This window comes from Tachypleus tridentatus, chromosome 13, assembly GCF_004210375.1.
Source record: "Tachypleus tridentatus isolate NWPU-2018 chromosome 13, ASM421037v1, whole genome shotgun sequence".
NCBI classification, from domain to species: Eukaryota; Metazoa; Arthropoda; class Merostomata; order Xiphosura; family Limulidae; genus Tachypleus; species Tachypleus tridentatus.
This window is the reverse complement of record NC_134837.1, coordinates 145,301,914-145,324,713: the sequence shown is the minus strand read 5'-3', so window position 1 is coordinate 145,324,713 and position 22,800 is coordinate 145,301,914. Positions and strand designations below refer to the sequence as shown.

Sequence of the window (22,800 nt, the reverse complement as noted above, 5' to 3'; positions counted from 1 at the left end):
TGCTGTATTAGTAAAAGTGTTACTACCCATATCAGCCGTTCTAAGCTACATTTCTATTTCAAGTGGGCTTCTCCTCATCAAGAACAACAAACTCAAAGCATCCCTGAATCATTTGTCTGCTGTCTACTAGATAGTTCTAATTCTGTTGTTAAACAAACCTCTTCACACTGAAAATTACCGTACTTTTATTTACAGGGTTTTGAAATTTTTTTAATGCTTGACAATGAAAACTTAGGTTTAAAATATTTCTTATTTCAATAGCCTTAATATCAAATTTTAAAGTACAAAAAGGAAGTATCTGGCTTTACACAAGCCGCCACCCAAGTAAGCATTAAACATTGTAACTACTTCGTAAGTTACGAGGACAACCTGAAAGTTCATGTAGAGGGGGCAAGTTTTGAGAATTTTTGTTGTTGTTTTCTTATAGCAAAGCCACATCAGGCTATCTACTGAGTCCACCGAGGGGAATCTAACTCCTGATTTTAGCGTTGTAAATTCGTATACTTACCGCTGTACCAGCGGGAGACAGTTTTGAGAGAAGAGAACGACCTTTGAAAATCACAAAGTTGAGAATCGGATATATAATTCTTAGATTAAAATACTTTCTACCAATGTTTTCTCTATATTTAATTTCCCTGTCTTGTTAAATATATCATTTCAGTATTTATCAGGTACAGTGCAGTAATGTTAGAAATCAAATATTTCTCAGGTACAGTGAAGTAATGTTAGAAATCAAATATTTGTTAGGTACAGTGAAGTAATGTTAGAAATCAAATATTTGTTAGGTACAGTGAAGTAATGTTAGAAATCAAATATTTGTTAGGTACAGTGAAGTAATGTTAGAAATCAAATATTTGTTAGGTACAGTGAAGTAATGTTAGAAATCAAATATTTGTTAGGTACAGTGAAGTAATGTTAGAAATCAAATATTTGTTAGGTACAGTGAAGTAATGTTAGAAACTAAACGTCTATTTAACGTGTAAATAGTTGTTCAACTGATTTGGTACCTCTCATGTTAACTTTTCTGTCTGTATTTATACACGAGTTACATACATTGTAACACAACAACAAAAATACTTAGCGTTTTAAGCCTCCCCGATTGAAGCTGAAATTTACAATATTTATTATAGTCGTAGAACAGATGTTTGTACAAAAAAAACGTTATTTCTTTTCGAATGCGTAGAGAAGAACCAGTCGTTAAAATGGTGTTCGGTAACGATTATTCTGTACACCAAAAGTGTATGCATCATGAAAAGAAAAACACACCAAGCGCATAAATGTTTTTTGTTAGGTTATATGTGTTCTTAAAACCATTTTTTCTTCTTATTTCTGTACAGGACCTGACTATAATTGATTTCCTCTTCGTGATAAAAAATATACTACATAAAACATGGATTGTTGCATATAGAACAATATTTAACGGTTTAGTCTCTGAAGTAAAAATAATCACGCTTTGTATTGTGTTGAATGAATTAAATCCAATCTGATATTTTTTCTCTTGGTAACTTCACTATTTTTAGAAGATATGAAACTGCTTTGATACAGTTTAGATCTTCCTGGGTAATGAGCCATAACATAAGAAATAATAACTTAATAAAAAAGAATACATCAGCAGACAGAATTGTCTACAGGTTTTACCATTTTATACAATTAAATGCTATCACTGCAGTAGCGGATAATACAGAAATGCACATAAAATTATTCAACATATGCATGAACAATAGTAAAACGTCTATCAAAGTGGGAAAGTTCTGAATAAAGATTGGTCAAATGGACAGAGGTGTAAGTTCTTTGTAGTCGATATATCCACGTATGTATGTCTTAATGAAATTGTTACTAAACTTTACTACGAAGCAAAAAGTGTGTCTGTGTTTACAGACCACTTTGGAGCAGGAGTTGGTCCTGTGGTTTGTATGTGGACGTCAGGGAACGATTTGGTCCTGTGGTTTGTATGTGGACGTCAGGGAACGATTTGGTCCTGTGGTTTGTATGTGGACGTCAGGGAACGATTTGGTCCTGTGGTTTATATGTGGACGTCAGGGAACGATTTGGTCCTGTGGTTTGTATGTGGACGTCAGGGAACGATTTGGTCCTGTGGTTTATATGTGGACGTCAGGGAACGATTTGGTCCTGTGGTTTATTTGTGGACTTCGTGGAACGACTTGGTCCTGTGGTTTATATGTGGATATCAGGGAACGAGTTGGTCCTGTAGTTTATCTGTGGACGTCAGAGTTAAGGAGAGTGATTCAAATCCATTCAATGCTACTGAAATAATCCCCGAACTTTATGATAATTTATGCTGTAGGTGTGTTATGAGCGACAAGGTGCTGTTGATTGGATGCCTTTGATAAGTAGATCAATATTAGAAACGACAGTTAGTTACCTTAGCAACGAAGCTCTGCCAATATTTAAAAATATTCAAGTACAAAGACCTCTTCTTCGTTCTATGAAATGTACATACATAATGTATACATAATAAAAATGAAAAATACAACAAGACTGAATTCTCAGTAACCGTGGCACTTAAAATTCTTTTAGTCAGAATTAGAGTGAATTAATCTAAGAATCAGTTTCCTATTCCTTTTAGCTATTTTTTTATACGCCAGCAATAACAACCTTGGGGCGCGCATATAGCCGACTCAATTTTATTACTCATCAGGATCTCAACCAGCCTACCCTCAACTTGAAATTATTTACGCAGGATGTTTGTTGTTTTTGGAATTTCGCACAAAGCTACTCGAGGGCTATCTGTGCTAGCCGTCCATAATTTAGCAGTGTAAGACTAGAGGGAAGGCAGCTAGTCATCACCACCCACCGCCAACTCTTGGACTACTCTTTTACCAACGAATAGTGGGATTGACCGTCACATTATAACGCCCCCACGGCTGGGAGGGCGAGCATGTTTGGCGCGACGCGGGCGCGAACCCGCGACCCTCGGATTACGAGTCGCACGCCTTACGCGCTAGGCCATGCCAGGCCCCATTTACGCAGAATTAGAGTAAATGAATCTATGAGACCTTGGACGTAATAAAATATATCAAACATAAGAGATTGAACTTGTAAGACCAAGAAATGACGGAGCTATCAGCTAAAAGTTCGTACTTGAACTAAAAAAAAGAAGAAAAACTTAGAGCCATTTTATGAGCCACTATGCCGCGGCTAAAATAAGGTATTAAATAATTTGTATGTTGTTTTTTTTGCTGAATTTACATTAAAATAAATAAATGGGTGATTGATATTCTTTTATAACAGTGTTTTGTGCCTTGTTATACCAAAAATATTATAAATTCTATCTTTACTTGTTTCTTACAGTGTATAACGGACACGTGAACTACTGGAATCATACGGTTTTTTTTTTCTTGTCTAACAATAATAATGGTAATGCTTATAAACATGATTACGGTATTAAACAAACCATATTTTGAAATCGCACATAATAACATAGATGTAATTTTTTGCATTTGACCTGGTAGTTAACGTACAACCTGTGAGTCGCGGGTTCGAATCTCCAACACCGAACTTGGTCAGCCTTTCAGCCGAAGGAGCGTTATAAGTGACTGTCAATACCACTATTCGTTAGTAAAATAGTAACCCAAGAGCTGCAGTGAATGATGCTGAATAGTTAATTTCCTTCAAGTCTTTCACTGCTAAATTGTGGGCGGCTACCTGGAGAAGAGATGGGCGTCACTAGGTAAAATCTGCCTCACAACCACCCATTATGCCTTGTCATCCAAGGTACTCGAACGGTTGTAAGTTGCATTGGGATTAAAAACAAAAACAAACTTGCGTCGTCTAGCTATTTTGAGGTAGTGTGCAAACCCTTGCAGTAGTTGCTAATTGAAACGTATAGTAATAAAAACAAATGTTTCCTCGATAAACAAGGTTCTTATTATATTTCCAATAGATATTTTTATTAAATATGCTTATACGACCAAGGAAAAAAATCGCTAGGAGCTAGATTATGTGCTTCTATCAAACATGTAGACAGAGTCTATATATTTCTCATTTGAAAATATCCTACAATGGTTGTCGCATAATAGTGTGTTGTTTTTTTTTTTGACAGACTATCTAAGACGTATCCTATTTATTTAAGGTTATATCTTTTAATTACTCTCATACCTAAGAAATATAATTTAAAGTTAAGAATTTTAGAAAGAAACTTTGTGAAAACTTTGCCATTCAATCATAATTTAAGTACGTTATGCACCAGTTAAGACAACTTATAAAATTTTGCTTTGGATTTTCTTGCAAAGCTACACGAGAACCATCTGTGCTAGCCGTCCATAATTTAGCAGTGTAAGACTAGAGGGTAGGTCAGTTCTTAGGATATTCTTTAACCAATAAATAGTGTGAGTGACAATCAGATAATAACGCCCTCACGGGCTGAGAAGGGAAGCATGTTCAGTGTGAGGGGGTTGCGAATCGAGCGAACAAACAACCTGGTCTTGTTAGGTCTCCTTATTACAACTGTACCATTCTAGAAAAATGCAAGCACGTTACGCACGAGTTAAGACAAGTTATAAAAAGTAACTGTAAGTCGAAAAACTAGGATCACACATCAAAACATATATATTTCTGAAATTAATATATTAGTTTCTAAGAACCTAGATACAGTAACACAAACCCAGAGTTTCGTTACTATTTCCACAGTAAGTTAACACGTGAATTTTTTGCTGTGTTGTCTGATACATGAGACACAGCCATTTTAATTAAATTTCATTTAGTCAAGACAGTTGGCATAAAACAACTTAAGATTAAAGCTACCTTATACATTAATAACAAAGTAATGTTTTGTTGTCAATAGCCATGTGAGGAAGATGGATACGATTCTTACGTACTGACATGTTTGTAAGAGTTAGGATATTTGTATATGTTCATACGTTTCTGGTTAACATTCTACTCTAACGATTGAACCTGACCCGGTAATCAGCATTTCGTTAGGGATAACTGCTCTACACAATATGAGTGAATGGCTTTCTTAACGTAAGGATGTCCGAAACATTTAGCCCCATAAAGACAGATAAAACAAATGATAGTCGATATGCTGTGTATCATTCCTCCATATTTATTTGTCAGAATAAACTTCCATTCTCCTCAGTCCTCTGCTCAACATAATATTATCTCCGGTTCTTGATGCAATCCTTGACAAGTTGAATGCTTTGAAGAATCCAATAGAACCAGAAACGTATTAAATAGTTAATGATCAACAGCCTAGATTGTCACGATAGCCAGGAATAAGAAACGTAGCTGAGGTTGTTATAAACCCCGCCCACTCCTTGAATGACCACAAATATAGACGTTAAGAAACCTTTTTATATTTTTTCGAGAACAGAAGTCTTCAATCACGTACAGTTTTTTAATAACATTCCGAAACAATAAGAATGCACAAGATATTGAGTTTATAACTTACCCTATTGTTTTACAATTTATAAACATTAAAGGTTCTTGTTTTGGTTTTGAATTTCGCACAAAGCTACGAGGGCTATCTGCACTACCCGCCCCTATTTTTGCTAAAATCAGTGGTTCGATTTCTCTTGGTGGACTCAGCAGATAGTCCGATGTGTCTTTGCTATAAATAAAACACACATTAAATATTTTAATATTGTTACAGTTAATACATTACTTACAGGATTCAATAAACTTTTATCCATTAAATATTTTATTATTGAGCACATCCTGATGTAACTAATGAATTCGTGTAATTCCCTTACATTTCAGAGTAATATCTTCATTAAATTGGTGTTTAAGTAATCACCCAATATCTTATTCATTCTTGTTTGCAATATTAATGCCACTGTAAGTAATTATACTCTAGTAAAGCACTGTATATGTTGCATATTATTATTACCCTTGTTGTTGCTTTTACAGTAATCAGTAACTGACCAAATCAATGGCCTTTATCAACGTTCAGGTTGGTGGTGGGGGATCAAGTTTAGTACTTGTTAACCTTACCTCTCGTCAGAACTTCGTTATCGCTTCTTCTTCGTTTGGAATTTTGTACAAATCTACACAAGGGCTAACTATGCTCACCGTTTCTAATATAGCAGTGAAAAACGAAAGGCAGCTATTCTTCATCAACCACTGGCAGTTCTTGGCTACTCTTTTACCAAAGAAGAATGAGATTGGCCGTCACATTATAACACCTCCACAATTAAAAACTTAAGCTTGTTTGGTCAAATGGGAGGATTCGAACCCACAGTTTGCGAGTCGAGCGCCCTAACCACCATACTACTCCAGGTCTGAGCTCTTTCTTACTATGGCTTTTAATTTCACGATAATTCCAATGTTTTATATCCGCCAACATAGGTAAAATATTGTTTTCATTCCAGTGCGTTCGTGCTTATCAGTCATGTAATCCAAAGCGCTTTCATCTAATTTTGGTCAAATTTGGTACAAAGGTGAAATTTCCTTCAGGAGCTCATTAATTAACTTTTCGTAAATAGAGATCAAATGTTAAGGACACATTGAAGGTCAAACACTTGTGGTACAAATTTGAACAAATAGACAAATAGAGACTTTGAAAAACGCTCACGACTCTGGTAAAAATTGCAATAGAAACATTTTGATTGTAAATAATTTTGCTTGGTTTATAGTGCAGGGTAATTACAGCTACTAAAGTAAAAAAACAAACAATTGAAAACGGGTAATAAATTATCTGAAAGTCTTTCTAAGTATTGTTCAATTAATTTATTCTTATTATCTACTTAAGTCCTTGAAAACTTCTCCAAAGAGCTTACTACAATTTATGATGATGAAAACACAATCTACTGAATTTTTAAGTACTCCTTGTTTTATCCCATGTTGCTTTTATTCACAATATGCAAATAATTAAGCAGCTTATAATTTTTTATACTACAATTACAATAAACTTGCAAAATAATAAAGAATCTCCTATCGTATTTGTTTTTCCTTTCCTTAGTTTCGTTGTAGTTTCTAGCTGATTTCTCCAAGCCCGCTCGTTCCCTTGGTTGCGGGAAATTTGTTTGATAGCAAGCGTAAAGCTTCATAATGAGCTATTCTGTCTTTTCTTCGTCATAGACGTGATTAATTTTAGAGTGGCTCACAAGAGTAAAATCGTATGGCTCGGCATGGCCAGGTGGTTAGTGCGCTCGACTCGTAACCTAAGGGTCGCGAGTTCGAATCCCCATCACAGCAAACATGCTTGCCATTTCAGCTGTGGGTGCGTTATAACGTTACAAGCAATCCCAATAGTCTTTAGTAGAAAGAGTATCCCATGAGTTGACTAGCTTCCTTTTCTCTAGTCTTTCACTGCTAAATTATGAATGGTTAGCGCAGATAGACCTCATGTAGTTTTGTGCGAAATTCAAAAACAAACATGACTAAAATCGCATTTCGATCATTCGTATTGTCACAAGTAACTGAGTGAGCTAATTTTCAACGTGATTGTTAGTTTCAAAACAAATACAGTAACTGCTGTTTTTCATCGTATTCAGTTACAGAATTCATATACTAGCTGTTGTTTCACTGTACTCGATACTTACAAATCTAATTACTGCTGAAACTGTACTTGTTAGTTACAGAGCTATACAATAACTGCTGTTTTTATGTATTTAACGTAACAAATTGTTTAAGTTGGTTTTACTGTCGTATTACATCCAACAACATTATACACTATATCAACCAAAACACATTTTTTATTGTCAAAGTTACCTCTTAATTTTGCAATAGCTTTTATTATTTAAAATCTTACACAGATACTAAGGATATCTGACTTTTGCATTCCTGAACATAATACACAATTTACATTAGAAGTAATAATATGTATTGTTATGTTACGCATATGATTTATTTTTCAGTGTGAAAAGCTTAGAGATACTTATTAGGGCTTATAACGCTAAAAATCGATTCCGATACCCGATATTGACTAAACACAAATAGTGTATTACATAACATTATATTTATGAACAAACAAATGTTGTTTCCTTTTTTAGCTTGACATGTTTGGTGTGTGATAACAGTTAATTTTAGTAGAAATATAAATTCCTAAGTAAAAATATTTAGTCTAGGTAGGAGCGTAATCAGAAATGGGCATTTGGGTTATTTTTTTAAGTTTGAGTGCTTGATGCAAGCATCGCAGGCGCGAAGCCAAGCTAGGGTAGTCTGGGGGCATGCACCCCCCGGGAAATTGTTTAATAAAAACATAAAAGAAAAGCTTCAATTATGCATTCTGAGACCATCTTTTTGGCAAATTTCAGAATGCCACACTGAGATGTTTGTCTTATTTTTTTAATCATAAATAAATATATAGTCCTATACATATAATATATAACTTAAAGTTATCAGGCCCAGCAAAGTAGACCTACAGTCCTGTCATCAATATATAAAATATAGAGTCACTCAAGAGAGTGCAAAATATATGTATAGTGTTTATAATCTGTATTCATATATCATGGACAGTGTATGTTCAGATTCCCTGGATTTCAAGAATCAACTTCACAAATAAACAGTGGGTGGCACCGTGGCAGGCTGTCAGCACCATGGCACTAATCTAGTACCATTGGCGCCATCTATAGTGAATCATTCAATATAGATGTCGCCAATGGTACTGTGAATTTGACGTTGACAAAAAGAATGTGATATTGACAAACAGAAGTTGCGATAAACAATCATTCACTATGTCAAGCTTGAAAAAGCAAAACATACTGCATGGGTTCTTTAAACCCATTCATGAGGCTGAACCTGATCAATCTGCTGAATCAGGTTCAATCAGAATTGTCAACTGAATTGACAGAGTCATTACCGTGGCCTTATACCAGTGCTGCCACTACAATCTCAGGTCCAGTCTGGGACATTGGAAATTACATTTCTGATGATGTCAGCATCATCAGAAACAGGTAAGTCGACTCCTCATTATATTAATTTTGTATTTAAATCATGCAAACACTCTGATGAGTTTTAGACTGAATATTCATTGCTACTAGTGATTGTAGGCCTACAGCCACAGGATGTTAGGCCTGCTCTGTGAAGTACAGATCTAAGCCTTTCTCTTCGAGGTTATTGTACTCTCATAACAAACTTTCCTATGTGCAAAATAACTTAATTAGAACTATGTCTTTCTGTCTCTTTTAGATAAACACTGAAACCAAAAAATGCCTCCTTGAGAATGCCTGAAAGCCAGGGAGTGATTGTGTTTTCCTCCAATGTGGTCCAAGAAAGCTGCGTTCTCAGCATCGTTAGGTTTCACAGTGGAGATGGCTACTCTAAAGTCAACATGCAAAGGGTGCTTTCTATAAGTACTGCTGTCTTTTTGCTCCTGATGGTGCTGGTGTTGGAAGTCAGAAATTGAGACAACTAGTGAAATTTCCATACACAAACTGAAAGAAGGCTGTTGAAGACTTCAAGGCACATGAATTAAAACAGTACCATCAAGACAGCAAAGAAAAAGCTAACAATTTTCTACAGGTCGTAAACACAAGTTCATCTGTGCACTTGCAGCTTGATGCAACTTACAAGCAAGAAATTGAACAGAACAGGCAATATTTAATGCCTATTATTGATACTGTATTGCTGTGTGGGAGACAGGGTTTAGCTTCGAGGGGAAAATATGATTCTGGTCCAATGTTTTTTGGTGAAACTGATGAGGAGCCCATCAATAATGATGTAAATTTTCGGGCAATTTTGCGCTACAGGGCAAAGGGTGATGTAAAGCTTTCAGCAAGCCTTAAGAGTACAAAGAGAAATGCTACGTATCTGAGTCCTCAAATTCAAAATGAAATCGTCAATGTCTGTAATACTCATGTCCTTGATGCTTTGGTCAACAAGGTTAATGCTGCAAAGTGTTTCTCAATATTAGCTGATGAAACAGCAGATATTTCAGTCATTGAACAGTTTTCGTTGTGTGTTAGATATTTGCATGCAAATAACAACTCTATTGCAATGAGAGAAGATTTTTTTTCAATTTATACCTGTTTATGATGTGACAGGCAGAAACTTGGCTGATGTTATCATAACCAATCTGACAAAATATGGTATTGATATGGCTTACCTGCGAGGACAAGGGTACGACGGTGCTGCCTCTATGAGTGGGAAATTCAGTAGTGTCCAGAGACACATAACTGATAAATTTCCACTTGCACCCTATGTACATTGCAGTGCCAATTCCCTAAACTTGGCAATTTCTGATGCTTGTAAAGAAGTTCCTGTGCGAAATTGCATGGAAGTAATTTCTAGCATTGAAAACTTTCTCAGTACACCTAAACGAAAGCACGTTTTGACTCTTTCGGTGAAGAATAAAGCACCTTAATCGAAAAAAAAAGTTTGAAAGGTCTCTGCCCCAGCCGTTGGGTTGAGAGACATGACTCAGTCATTATCTTTCTAGAATTAATCCATGCAGTTGCAAATTCCCTTGAGACCATATCAGATTGGCAAGACATAGGTTCTGCTACGCAAGCCAATCAATTGTTGTGTTCTATAACACAGCCAGAATTCATCATCACTCTACTTACCATTGCTAAATTGTTTTCCTTTAGTTTACCTCTGTGCAACTTACTGCAGCAACAGAACATTGATTTACGTGCTGCGATGCATCACGCAGAAATAGTGAAAGATTTAATCCGTTCACTCAGAAATAATACTGTGAATGAATTTAACAACATTTTCTGTGAGGCTCAAACTCTGTGTAGTGAGCTTCAAAATGACATCATAATGCCAAGGCAGGCTAAAAGACAGATGTACCGTGCTAATCCACAAACTACTAGTCCTGAGGAGTACCTTCATATTGTTGTATTTGTACCATTTGTTGATCACTGTCTTTCACAAATATGTGACCGTCTGTCCAGTCACAAAACTCTCCTTACAAACTTCATGTGTCTACTACCATCAGGATCTACCACAGAAAGGTCAGAGCCTATAGCACAACAATGTGACCAAATTAAAGAGTTGGTCAATATATACAAGGCTGACATTGACAGCACTTCACTAGCTGCAGTAGGTGAACTTAGGGTTTGGTACAAATCACTTGCGAATAACAGACCAAAAATGTCATAGATGCATATGCAATGTGCAATGCAGAAATGTTCCCAGTCATTTCTAGACTGTTTAATGTATTTGCCACGCTTTCTGTGTCAACCAACTCAGTGGAGCGTTCGTTTTCAATTCTCAGAAGATTCAAAACGTATTTGAGAAGTACCACCACTGAAGATCGATTGAATGGCTTGGCCTCATTATACATTCACCGTGATATTAAAGTTGAACCAAACTGTGTTGTAGATGTCCTGGCAAGAACGAACAGGCGTTTGAGCCTTTCATAGATATTCGATTGTATTTCTCTAGTTCTGACAAAACTTGCTGTATTAAAAGAGTGTTCAATCAGAAATTTGCATTTGACCATTTGTTGTGTGTGAAATTATCTACCATGCAATCACGGATCTATATGAAACTTCACAGGTGGCAACTGAACTTGTCTAAGAAGTTTGGGTCCATGGGGGGTTTAACCCCCACACCCCCCTTGGCTACGCCCCTGAATCTAGGAAAACCATAAAATAAACAAAGGATCTGTTAATAAATGTTATTTCAATGCTTCAGTTTTTCTAATTATACATTGTAACACTATACTGCTGTAGCAGGTATAAAAGTAGTTTAGATGTGAGAGAACTTACTCGTATATCTTTTGCATAGAGTTTCTGATTTTTCTAAGAATATAATAATTTTTGAGCAAGGTGTTCGACTTTGCATCATAGATATAGCATTAAATTTGGTATTTTTTAAATATTCTACGCTCCGTAGGGGAAAACTGAACAGTGGATTGAGTGATGATTCTAACTGTTGTGGTGGAAACCAGTTACAAAGTTATTTTCTCGCGCATAAGCAGTTTTTGCATTTACTAAATCCATACTGTTTGTTTTTTTGTTTCTGAATTTCGCGCAAATCTACACCAGGGCTATCAGCGCTAGCCATCCCTAATGTATCAGTGTAAGACAAGAGCAAAGGCAGCTAGTCATCACAACCCACCACCAACTCTTGAGCTACTCTTTTACCAACGAATAGTGGCATTGATCGTCGCATTATAACGCCTCCACAGCTGAAAGGGTGAGCATGTTTGGTGCGACCTGGATTCGAACCCGCGACCTTCGGATTACAAGTCGAACGACTTAACCACCTGGCCATACCGAGCCCTAATCCACACTTTTTAAATGTTAAAACCTAAAGCTCTGACCTTGATTCTGGAAACCTCCTTTTAATCATTATTCCTCCTTAAAAATATTGTAGTTTTGTAAAGACAGTTGATGAAAACATATAAAACTTATCTTGTCTATGAAGATTGAACATTAGTGTGAGGTTAATCCATACAACGATCCCTGAACGAGGGATTAATATTCAAGAATCGTTCGACTATATAATATAGATCTGACATTGTAAATAGCAAATTAACATTGACTCTAGATATTTTCATCACAGACATTTTAAAACTGCCCGTTGGTCAAGTACGTACTCGATAGTTACAAAAAAAATGTTAACAATGATATAAAAAAACGTGAAAAATATACTGTAATTCTATATTAGCAACAATGTGTATCAAGATATCGAATCTCTTTGTTGGCTTCTTTAAAATGAATAACAGTTTGGAGTTATTGTACACATTATTTCCCAATAATATGATACAAATAATTGTAAGCGTTCGCCACCATCGTAGGTCAGTCTTTACAGAGTGGAATAAGTTGTAAGTTTATTTAAGCTATAATAGGAAGCATTACATATATCTTTAAGTTTTTTATCTTTATTTGTTTATTTAGTAAAAAGTAGAGAATATTTCTTACATGCTGCAAAAATTGTGTCAAAATTTCTAACCCCAGGTTTCTTCCAGCTTTACAAAATAAGTAAAATAACCACATTAAAAATGTTTTAATGTGCTCACAATAGAGTGATGATTTTAACGCACTTTAGAATTATAAGGATTTATAAGTTTCAGGGCTTCCTGAAAATGCGTTTAAAATATTTATCAGCATACAGATACGGTGCCAATAAATTACTTTAAATTAGTAATTGGTTTGGTTTTTTTTAATTTCGTGCAAAGCTACTCGAAGGCTGTCTGCACTAGCCGTCCTTAATTTAGCAGTGTAAGACTAGACTCTAGAGGGAATGCAGCTAGTCATCACCACCCACTGCCAACTCTTCGGCTACTTTTTTACTAATGAATAATGGGATTGACCGTAACACTTCAAAACGCCCCCACGGCTGAAAGGCCGAGCATGTTTGGTGCGACGGGGATTCGAACCCGTGACGCTCAGATTTTGTGTCAACCACCTTAACCACCTAGCCATGCTTGGCCTTAATAATAGAAATGACCTCAATAAATCTAAGGGGAAAACACGATAAATCATGGACAGTAGGTTCTTAAGTAGGTAAGATATGTATGCAGAACCAGTAGAAGTTACCAATTATTTTACTATTAATTCAGTCTAAAATATAATTTAAAAAGTATTTTATGTTAATCTGCTTGAAAAATGAGATAATAGAACCTATAGGTTATTATACCTCTCTTCAGAACGAACTCTGTGTATCCTTCCTCCGTCTTCCAATGGTACAGATAGCGAAGACTGAGAGTTCATTTGGCTGTTATTACGATGTTTTGACACGAGGTCCTCCATGGGGTTCGACATAGCACCAGGATAGCAACTGTTCGTAAACCAGGGCTCTGATAAAACCTACCTATTGAGCCACTTAAATATATATCTAGTAAGCTTTTAAAAAAACTTGGATGCTGACATGAATCTTTTACTTATGGTCGTTTTTACAAGAAAACCGACAAATAAACAGCTGTTAATATTTACTCTAGACTGTTTTCTACCGATTTGACAGAAACATTTTGTTTTGATTTTTCTTACAAATGTCTTCACTCAAACTTTATGTAGGACTTTTCTTTATCTATGAACCTTCTCTCAGGATGCTTCTAGTGATGTTAAAACGCGTCATTTGTTTGCTCCCTATTCTTCCACTAAAATTCAAATGCTGGAATAATCTAGCTTTATTGTCTTACAAACGTTGTTTAGTGGCCAACTCCTTTTTATACCGTATAACAAAAATAGGTTAATATAACATTATTTTACTTTTCTTCCGTCTTGGATTTTAGCTGGTGCTATAATAACCAATAGGATCTTAACATTGAAGGTTAGAGTTTCCTGAAGTACCTGTCACCGCTGTGACTTAAAGCTTGGAATGATATTTATAGAACAAAACTAAAGTTTAGTTCTTAGAGCCCATTAGTTCTTACTGCTGGCGAATAACCACGAGGTTTAACACCGCAGAACGTTTTCAGCCAACTCCAGTTTTAATGGCGTCGTTTTTGGTATCTTTCCGAAACCCTTCGCTTGTGAAACACATTAGACATAGCACCTTTCTTTAACACTAACAGTCTTGCAAAATTTTATGTAACAGAACATGCACATTGGTAAGTGAAAAATGAATTTGCACAAAGACGTTACAAAACCTCTGTGAAATAGAAAAAAAACGTATAACTTTATAATACATTCTAAAATGTTGATTTATTGTGAGTGATTTACAAAAAGTTACGTTTTTTATTAGATGAAAATATTATTTTGTCTAGAATTATTTTAAGCTATGCTAAAATAATATGATTATTTCAATTACTATTTATTATAAATAGCACGAAATCAATGATTCAATTGAGATATATTTTTGTTACTTCAGATTTCTGTTAATGACGTCATATCTAAGAAGAACTTATTCTTTTAATCAAATATCTTAGAGTATTGGTAAAAAATGATCATAACATTATTTGCCTAAGTAGGGATTACGGCGCAGCTACTAACGGGCGTTTCGTGTTTGTAAAATAGATCGTATGTGTTAGTTTCTAGCACTGGATAGAATGATTTAAATATAGTTGAAATTTTGACCTTAACGTAGACGTTATACGCATCTTTAATTCCTCTATTATACAAATTTGCAAAATACGGAAAATACACGTATTAGTGTTGAGTCCAGGAAAAAAATCTCGCCATAATAAAAACAGAATGTACAGCTGGATGTCCGATGTCGTGTTCCTTGTTTCTTAAGCCACTAAATATATTCCTACTGCAACGTTTATAGGCCAGGTACATTTTTACTAGTATTTAAAAAATTAAGAAAATGTGTGAGTGCACTCTCTAAAACTGACTACCGACGAACAGTTTCGGTATCCAAGGGTTGGTGCCAAATCACAAGCTACATGACGTGTATAACTCGTGCATACCACACAAGGAATATATATATACATACACACACATAAAACGTCAGAACCATAGGAGTTGAATATAACCCTAAAAAGAATGAAAGCAAATATTACTAAATATATTAAGATATTAAGTTGAAAACATTTATAATAAAAAACTTTAAATATGAATACTTTGTAATAAAACCTATTATCAGTGTAAAACCGAAAGCATAGGTTATGCAATTAAGAAAATCAAATGAATATTTAGATATACTGAAGTTCCAAAACACAGTTTAGAAATTTCTAGTTTTTACATTACTTATGTATTGAGTTTCTTGCATATTTCGTGACTTTGCTATAAGACCTCTAATAACATTTGTCATTTAACAAAATACACCAATAGTACTGCTGAAATCCACTGTTTATTGGTTCTAAGAAGACCCAGTGATAGGAAACTGCGTAAAAAAAGTCAGTAATTTGGAGAATAGAACGTATATTAATATACTGAAAACTAAATCACATCAGATTTTGATTCTGTAGATACTTGTCGTGTAAAATAGAATCCCATTTCGGAAGTAATTTATTTACTACAAAATAATCCATGACCAGTAATCTCTGTTTTTTCTCAAAAGAAATATAATAACATTTGCGCACTCTAATCTTTAGAAGGTCTGAAAATTTTTTCATCACAAATAATTCTACAAATACAGAAGGAAAATTATCCTGTGATAATTTAGTGCGTTTTGAATATTTGCACTCTTTTTTAACAGAACAGTGTTAACTTTATATTGATAACTATGTAACTATACGTATCTTTAAATGAACGTAAAATCTATATTATATATGCATGTATATAGTCTATTAAGTTATGGAGTTGGCGTAATGTAGAGCGCTGTAATATTTATGTTCTGTGTTAAACTTTATCCTTTACATTTTAGGTTATTTGAAGGAAAAAGAAAACTGTACTTATTCACGATTGCACAACATAACAGATCTCTGTGGAACAATTCAGCCAAGTAGCACGGGTTGGCGTGTCACGTGATCATGATTCAAAGCAGGATGCTATATCGATCTCCATTACACCGTCCGTTTCAATGATGACTGTGGTTGCTAGGCTACAAAATAGTGTTCTGAAAGCTGTGGTTCATGACTATTTATTTGTGTAACGTCTTATAAATAACCACTTTTTGGGTACATACATACTCTACACACTTTATTTATCGTATGTCAAATTTAGATACGAAAAAGATACCGAAATAAAGGTGTTATAGTCCAAATGTAACACGTATGTGTACATATAATTCGTGTAGATGTTCTGATGCTAAAGTTATTAGCGCTGTTAGTATGATCTAAACTTATAAGTATTGCACGTTTTGCGCTAACAGTAGAACTAATAAAAGAAACCTGCTTTTGTTCCGTAAGGTACGGATTGCCAAGCCACGTGGAAATCAATAGAGCTGCATTTTTCTTTAATCATGACATAAAGATAACAAATTCACACTAATGTGTATTCTCAAACACAAAACAAAAAAACTGAGTTGACTTAAAAGTGCTGAAAGAAAGTTTCACTCGGAAAGTTGAAATTTTCCACTCGCGTGAGCGAGAAAAAAATAGATGAGTTAGCAGGACCTGACCAGACAACCTCTTGACCAGAGAGTGGAATGGTTTAGTCGAATAATAGTAAACATCCGTTACGAATACGGTGAGAATACGGCTGCAGATGTATCAGTTCTTAAAATATCGTAGCTAAATTGTGTCTGGATATCCACTTCAGTAACTTAGATCTCACATGAGTACCAGGAAACTTCTGTATTTTGACAATTATACACATTTTAGAAAGATAATCTTGCCATTTCGCTCTCACCCCAGAAAACTGATTATCTGGGGTATTATCTTGTGACGCTAAAATCAGGGGTTCGATTCCCCTCGGCAACTGAGCAGATAGCCCTATGTGGCTTTGCTTTTAGAAAACACACACACACCCATTATCTTGTGTATAAGAGTAAATAACTAGGCGGTTTCCGATTTTATGATTTTCATAACTTCATTAATTAATTGTGTTGTATTCATAAGAAAATATATATATAAACGAGATTTGTAGTTAATTTTATAATTAAAACAGCTGTTACTTCTTTGAGCGAAGAGCTACACGATTGACTATCTGTTTCGTGATCACTTCGGGATATCGAACCCTCAATTTTAGTATTGAATCTTTGGAAGCTTACTGATGAAGAAATAATTAAAAAATGAGAAACAGATAAACGGAATTTTAATTCTTGTTGTTGTAATAATATCAAAGAAAACATTAATAAAGTTAGCCAAAGTGATAAAGTGAATCAACGTGATAAACCGTTATAAAAATTGTGTAATTTTTATATTAAGTGCATCCACTATTTAACGTAAAATTTCCAATATTCCGAACTTAAAATCTGTAAACAAAATAAATAATACTTTTTATAGGTGGTGTAGAAATACTAAGTGTATGATTTAAAAATAATCAATAATATAACTCTATACACGTTTCTTTATTATTTATTACTTCTTTGTTTTTCATACAAGAATTTCCACCAATATGCAAACCCTGTTTATTTATTTATTGAGAAAAATGGTTTTAGAGTTTCAAGAAATACGTGTGCTTAAGTGTTTTGACCGTCAACAACAGAAGAATGTCTGAATGCAAAGAAATAATCAACCGACTTTAGTTTTTAAAACATTACATTTTAAATGCAAAAAACAGGAGCTTATGAAAATGAAATATTGTAAAATATTTCCAAACACTTTAGTTCATAATGGTATACTGTTATAAGATATATTTTCCATGTAACAATTGAGTTGTCTGCTACGTGATGACGTAATAATTTAGAAATTTCGTGAAAATTAATAAACTTGTGATATATTCTAAATATGGGTAACTAATATGCAAATGAGTATGTTGTGACTTTACGAGCTATTCAGCGTCAAAAAGTTTGTTCAAATTTCTATGTTAAAAATGTTATTTATCCCAACTATTAGTGAGGAAATTCTCTAAGTTTATTTCGTGATGACGAGAGAACACACTTGTAGAAAAAATTATATATTTAAAAACAGCTGGTATGGGTAGAGAAGGCATTAGTAGAGCAGCGAACAACGTTTTGACCTTCTCCGGTCATCGTCAGGTTCACAAAGAAAGAAAGGATTACTCACCGGTAGCTGACACCTTTATACCTATATTAATAAATATAATCAAACATGTCCTATACGTTCCTACAATCAATTACATAGCCGTCTTCAAACATCAGTAACCCTTTCTTTCTTTGTGAACCTGGCGATGACCGAAGAAGATCGAAACGTTGTTCGCTCCCCTACTAGTGTTTTCTCTATCCATACCAATCGTTTTTCAATACATAATTTTCAAAGTTTATTTGCTAATCGCGAAATTTCTGTTGAAACGTTTCTTTTCACTTGGGCCAACAACTACTAGTGAAAATAGCTGGCTGAAAACACTTAATGAAGGAAGAATAAACTAGTTTGTTATTATTATATGTTCTGTAGTTCACAGTATTTTTACCAGCCAATCCAATAATAAATGTTAAACATTAAACTGAACTTTTATAGACATCACGATGGTTATAAACGAAGGTTTTTCAAAATAAACAATGTAATATGTAAAACAAATTGCTAATATTCTATAAAAAAATCTAACTGGAATATATTTTTGAACAAAGAAACTTAACAGGAGATACTTAGAAAGATACTGGCTATAATACATAACAATTAAATATGTAATAATAGCATCTAAAACACTATTTTCATATCGCTATGCTATAACCGTACGTTGTCTGTATAAATAGCGTTGAAGGATATTGTGACTACACATTGTTTGTGGCGTTCAAAACGTGTAATGTTAATTTTGGCCTACTACAGTTTTTTAAGACTAAGTTCATTTACTTCGGCTTATACTTGCGATTACTAGTAATTTTATATTGATTGAATGAGGCCTAATGCTCCTCTAGTCTTTAGTAAATTCATGATAATACTATATCTGATCAGTTGTGTTTTGTCTGATTTCTCTCGTCTTCAGTAAATTCATTATAATACCATATATCTGATCAACTGTGTCTTGTTTGAATTATCTCGTCTTTAATAAATTCATTACAATACCAAATATCTGATCAGTCGTCCGAGTTCGATGTATATTTCAGTATATGATTCATGCCATAAATTTCATGTCTCACAGATAGATATAAACATGTAATCTACTTTTGCTTAGTTAACTGAAGAATAATATTTCACAAATCACTTAAGCCGTCCGCATTAGGAACGTTTTAGTTCAATCCAATTAATTTAACTTACAGCACTTCCAAAACTTGGGGAGTTTCACTACAGTTGTCAACTTACATGTTATTGCCTTAAATCATATTCAAAGACGAAGTCATAGATTGTAAATCTTGTTAGTGTGACCTTCACTGAAGATTAATATTCTGGCAAAACCAAACCGCCAAGTTATTAGGAATTAATATCGAGCCACAAAACTATTTACTCTTACAAGCTAATTACAACAGAGCAGAGGCTAAATATCCTGTTAATATGATTTTTCATATATACAATAAAGTTTAAAAATTTGTAATTTATATATGTGAAAAACAATGTATAACTGGATTTTTTATATATGAACACGGTAAATACAAAAAGCAAGGGTAGCCTGATATAGAGGTTGCGTGCTTAAAATCAGTGCTGTTAAGGACTTCAAGTATTTTCTGATACTCCTCTGAAAGCACAACTTATAAGACATCTTCAGAGTTTATACAAACTTGATGAAACGCATCGTGCTTTACCTTAAAACCATCTCCTACATTCTTGACAAAACTCGAGTACAGTGAAGATATTGGTTATTTCATATAATCATTCCCTCATTTAATCAATGTGTCGTCTAGTTAAACACTAGGTAAGATATTAGGATTCATTAGATTGTAGCCATGGCAACTTGCTGGACTTAGAAAAAAACACAAAAAAACAAAAGGGTTGTAATTTATGGTATTTATAATTGATGGTATTACTATTACCACTTCGGTACAACCGTCAACGCATTGTTCCTGCAAAATCCGTACGTATACCACAACCACAGATCACGACGGCGTATGAAAGTGTGGCTTCCCAAATGAATGTACATCTGTTTCCTGGCTGCAGGGTGAAACCTTCACTAATTTCTTTGTTTTAAATTTCGCACAAAGCTACTCGAGGGCTATCTGTGCTAGCCGTCCCTAATTTAGCAGTGTAAGACTAGAGGGAAGGCAACTAGTCATCATCACCCACCGTCAACTCTTGGGCTACTCTTTTACGAACAAATAGTGGGATTGACCGTGACATTATAACGCGCTCACGGCTGCGAGGGCGAGCATGTTTGGTGCGAACGGGATTCCAACCCGCGACTCTCGGATTATGAGTCGAACGCCTTAACACACTTGGCCATGCAGGGCCCATCGCAGAGGAGCTGCTTTATAACACGTTATCAGTGGAATGCATTTCATTACTTAACTAGAATAAGGAATAGCCTCGTGATTCACATGGCTTTGACGAGTCCTAATTAACGAACGCCATTTAATTATTTGTTCAATTGCGCCATTGGCTTGAAAAATAATCATTCCATATTCTACAAACAACCCTTTCAAACATTAATAGCTAGTCCGCAACAGCTTGATGTAATTGGTTAATTCACACAGTAAGTAAGCCATTCAAAGCGTTCTATTGGATTTAACCACGATCCACAAACAAATTGAAATACCTTAAATGCTGTGTTTAATTTCAAAGTGACGGCTGAATTAAACACAATCTCATGACACCATTACACACATGAATATAACATGCTGAATGACCAGTTTTTGCTTGTCACATTATATGATATTTAACTAGAAAACAATGGACTGAACAATGTAAACACTGACATTATTAGCGTTTGTTTTTGATCGTTATTATATCCTTGAAAATTCTGATTATATTTTGAAAGTTTCACATAACGTATATATTACGTACTTAATGGATATCGTGTCTTATGTAAGAAAATTAAAACATTTCATTTACATAAGACTTACAATGTTATTGATATCATTCATTACATGTTAAACACATTGTAAATTCTCACAGGAAGCTAAGAATATATCAAATAGGAACATGTTATAACACTTTTATTGAAACACAAATAGTAATTCAAAATTATGTTAACTTAAAGCGCATTAAAATACAACAGTTATTTGCTTTTAAAATGCGACATCTAATAATTGAAGAACAGTCATCATCAACGTCATCAGTTCTTTTCAGACCTGGTATGAAAACCTTTTATAGCATTCGGTCTTCTGCCCTTATCTCAGCCTCTATTCTGACTATTTTTCATATCTGTTTTTATTGGTGTATATCAAGTGTCTTTCGATCTTCCTCTTTGCCTTCTTCCATTTGGCTTCCAGCCATTGCTTGTCTTGGCAGTCTATTTCTCTTCGTTTTTAGAAACACGCTCTTAGCATACCCATCAACACAGCTTGATCCGTTCCTGTGATCAACTGTTGTCCATCTCTCTCTCTTATTGTCTCTTCACTTATATGATAAAATTCTCTGGTACTCATCGTGTTTCTTAAGCAATAAGGTCTGGCATGGTCAGGTGGGTTAAGGCGTTAGACTCGCAATCCGAGGGTCGCGGGTTCGAATCCTCGTCGCAGCAAACATGCTCGCCCGTTCAGCCGTGGGGGCGTTATAATGTGACGGTCAATCATACTATTCGTCGGTAAAAGAGTAACCCAAGAGTTGGCGGTGGGTAGTGATGACTAGCTGCCTTCCCTCCAGTTTTACACTCCTAAATTATAGACGGCTAGCGCAGATGGCCCTCGTGTAGCTTTGCGCGAAATTCAAAATAAATAATTTTTGACACCCTGTTCATCACTTACGTCATCTACAGCTGAAACATATTTTGTAAATACAGCTATTAATTTTGAGTCTTCCACTTGATAGAGTCAAAAGGTATAAAATTTTTTTCTTTATGTTTGCACAATTTCAATTTTACTTTTACAACAACCAAATTGTAATCAGCCTATGTCTGAGCTTGTAAGTGATTTGACATCATGCAAGAAGGATTAACGTCCACAGAATATCGTAACGCGATCTAATTTATCTTCACTTAAATCATCAGAGCTTCTCTGCGTTTGTTTTATGAATTTCTTGGGATGAAAACAATATACTAGTAATAACCACTAAACCATTTCTTTCACAGCGTAACGCTATTCCGGACCCACCAACAGTGGATCATTATCTACTTTAGCATTCATGTCTCCCATTATTGCTTTAATATATCATTCTGGAATTCTATTAAGTACCTCATTTATCATTTCTTTTGAGTCTTCTGTTGAAGCATAACAAATTATAAGACTAAGTTTACCAAGTTTTGGTTTAATTCGCTCCGATATATATTCCCATATCAAGAAACTCACTGTTTCTACTTTGGAGCAGAAGCAATCATTCCATGGGGACGTATATAACTTCGCCTGAAAAAGAGAGTCTGGACCTTCCAGGCACAAATATATTGTTTTCTAACTCAAAATCCTGCCCAAAAAACACAAGAGTAATCTTAAAACCGTACTTTGACAATGTTCTCAAGATCTGTATGAGTT

General features: G+C 34.8%; 1 protein-coding gene and 1 long non-coding RNA gene across 4 annotated transcripts in view; one reads left to right on the top strand and one right to left on the bottom strand.

The window, feature by feature from the left end:
- The window catches only part of LOC143239501 (potassium channel subfamily T member 2-like), a 151,978-nt gene that overhangs the window by 109,783 nt on the left and 19,395 nt on the right, over positions 1–22,800 (bottom strand). The window contains exon 1 of one of the 3 annotated variants that reach the window (XM_076480631.1): positions 13,495–14,220. The exons of 1 other annotated variant lie outside the window; for it this stretch is intronic. In XM_076480631.1, the coding sequence (XP_076336746.1) occupies positions 13,495–13,619 (125 nt within the window). In that variant the 5' untranslated portion in view covers positions 13,620–14,220. Of the gene's footprint in view, positions 1–13,494; positions 14,221–22,800 lie in introns of those variants that run through there. One more of the 3 variants, XM_076480629.1, reaches the window with a different exon arrangement.
- Positions 8,635–19,234, top strand: LOC143239502 (uncharacterized). Its single transcript, XR_013021216.1, has 2 exons — positions 8,635–8,855; positions 16,108–19,234. It is a non-coding gene; the product is annotated as an uncharacterized LOC143239502 (long non-coding RNA).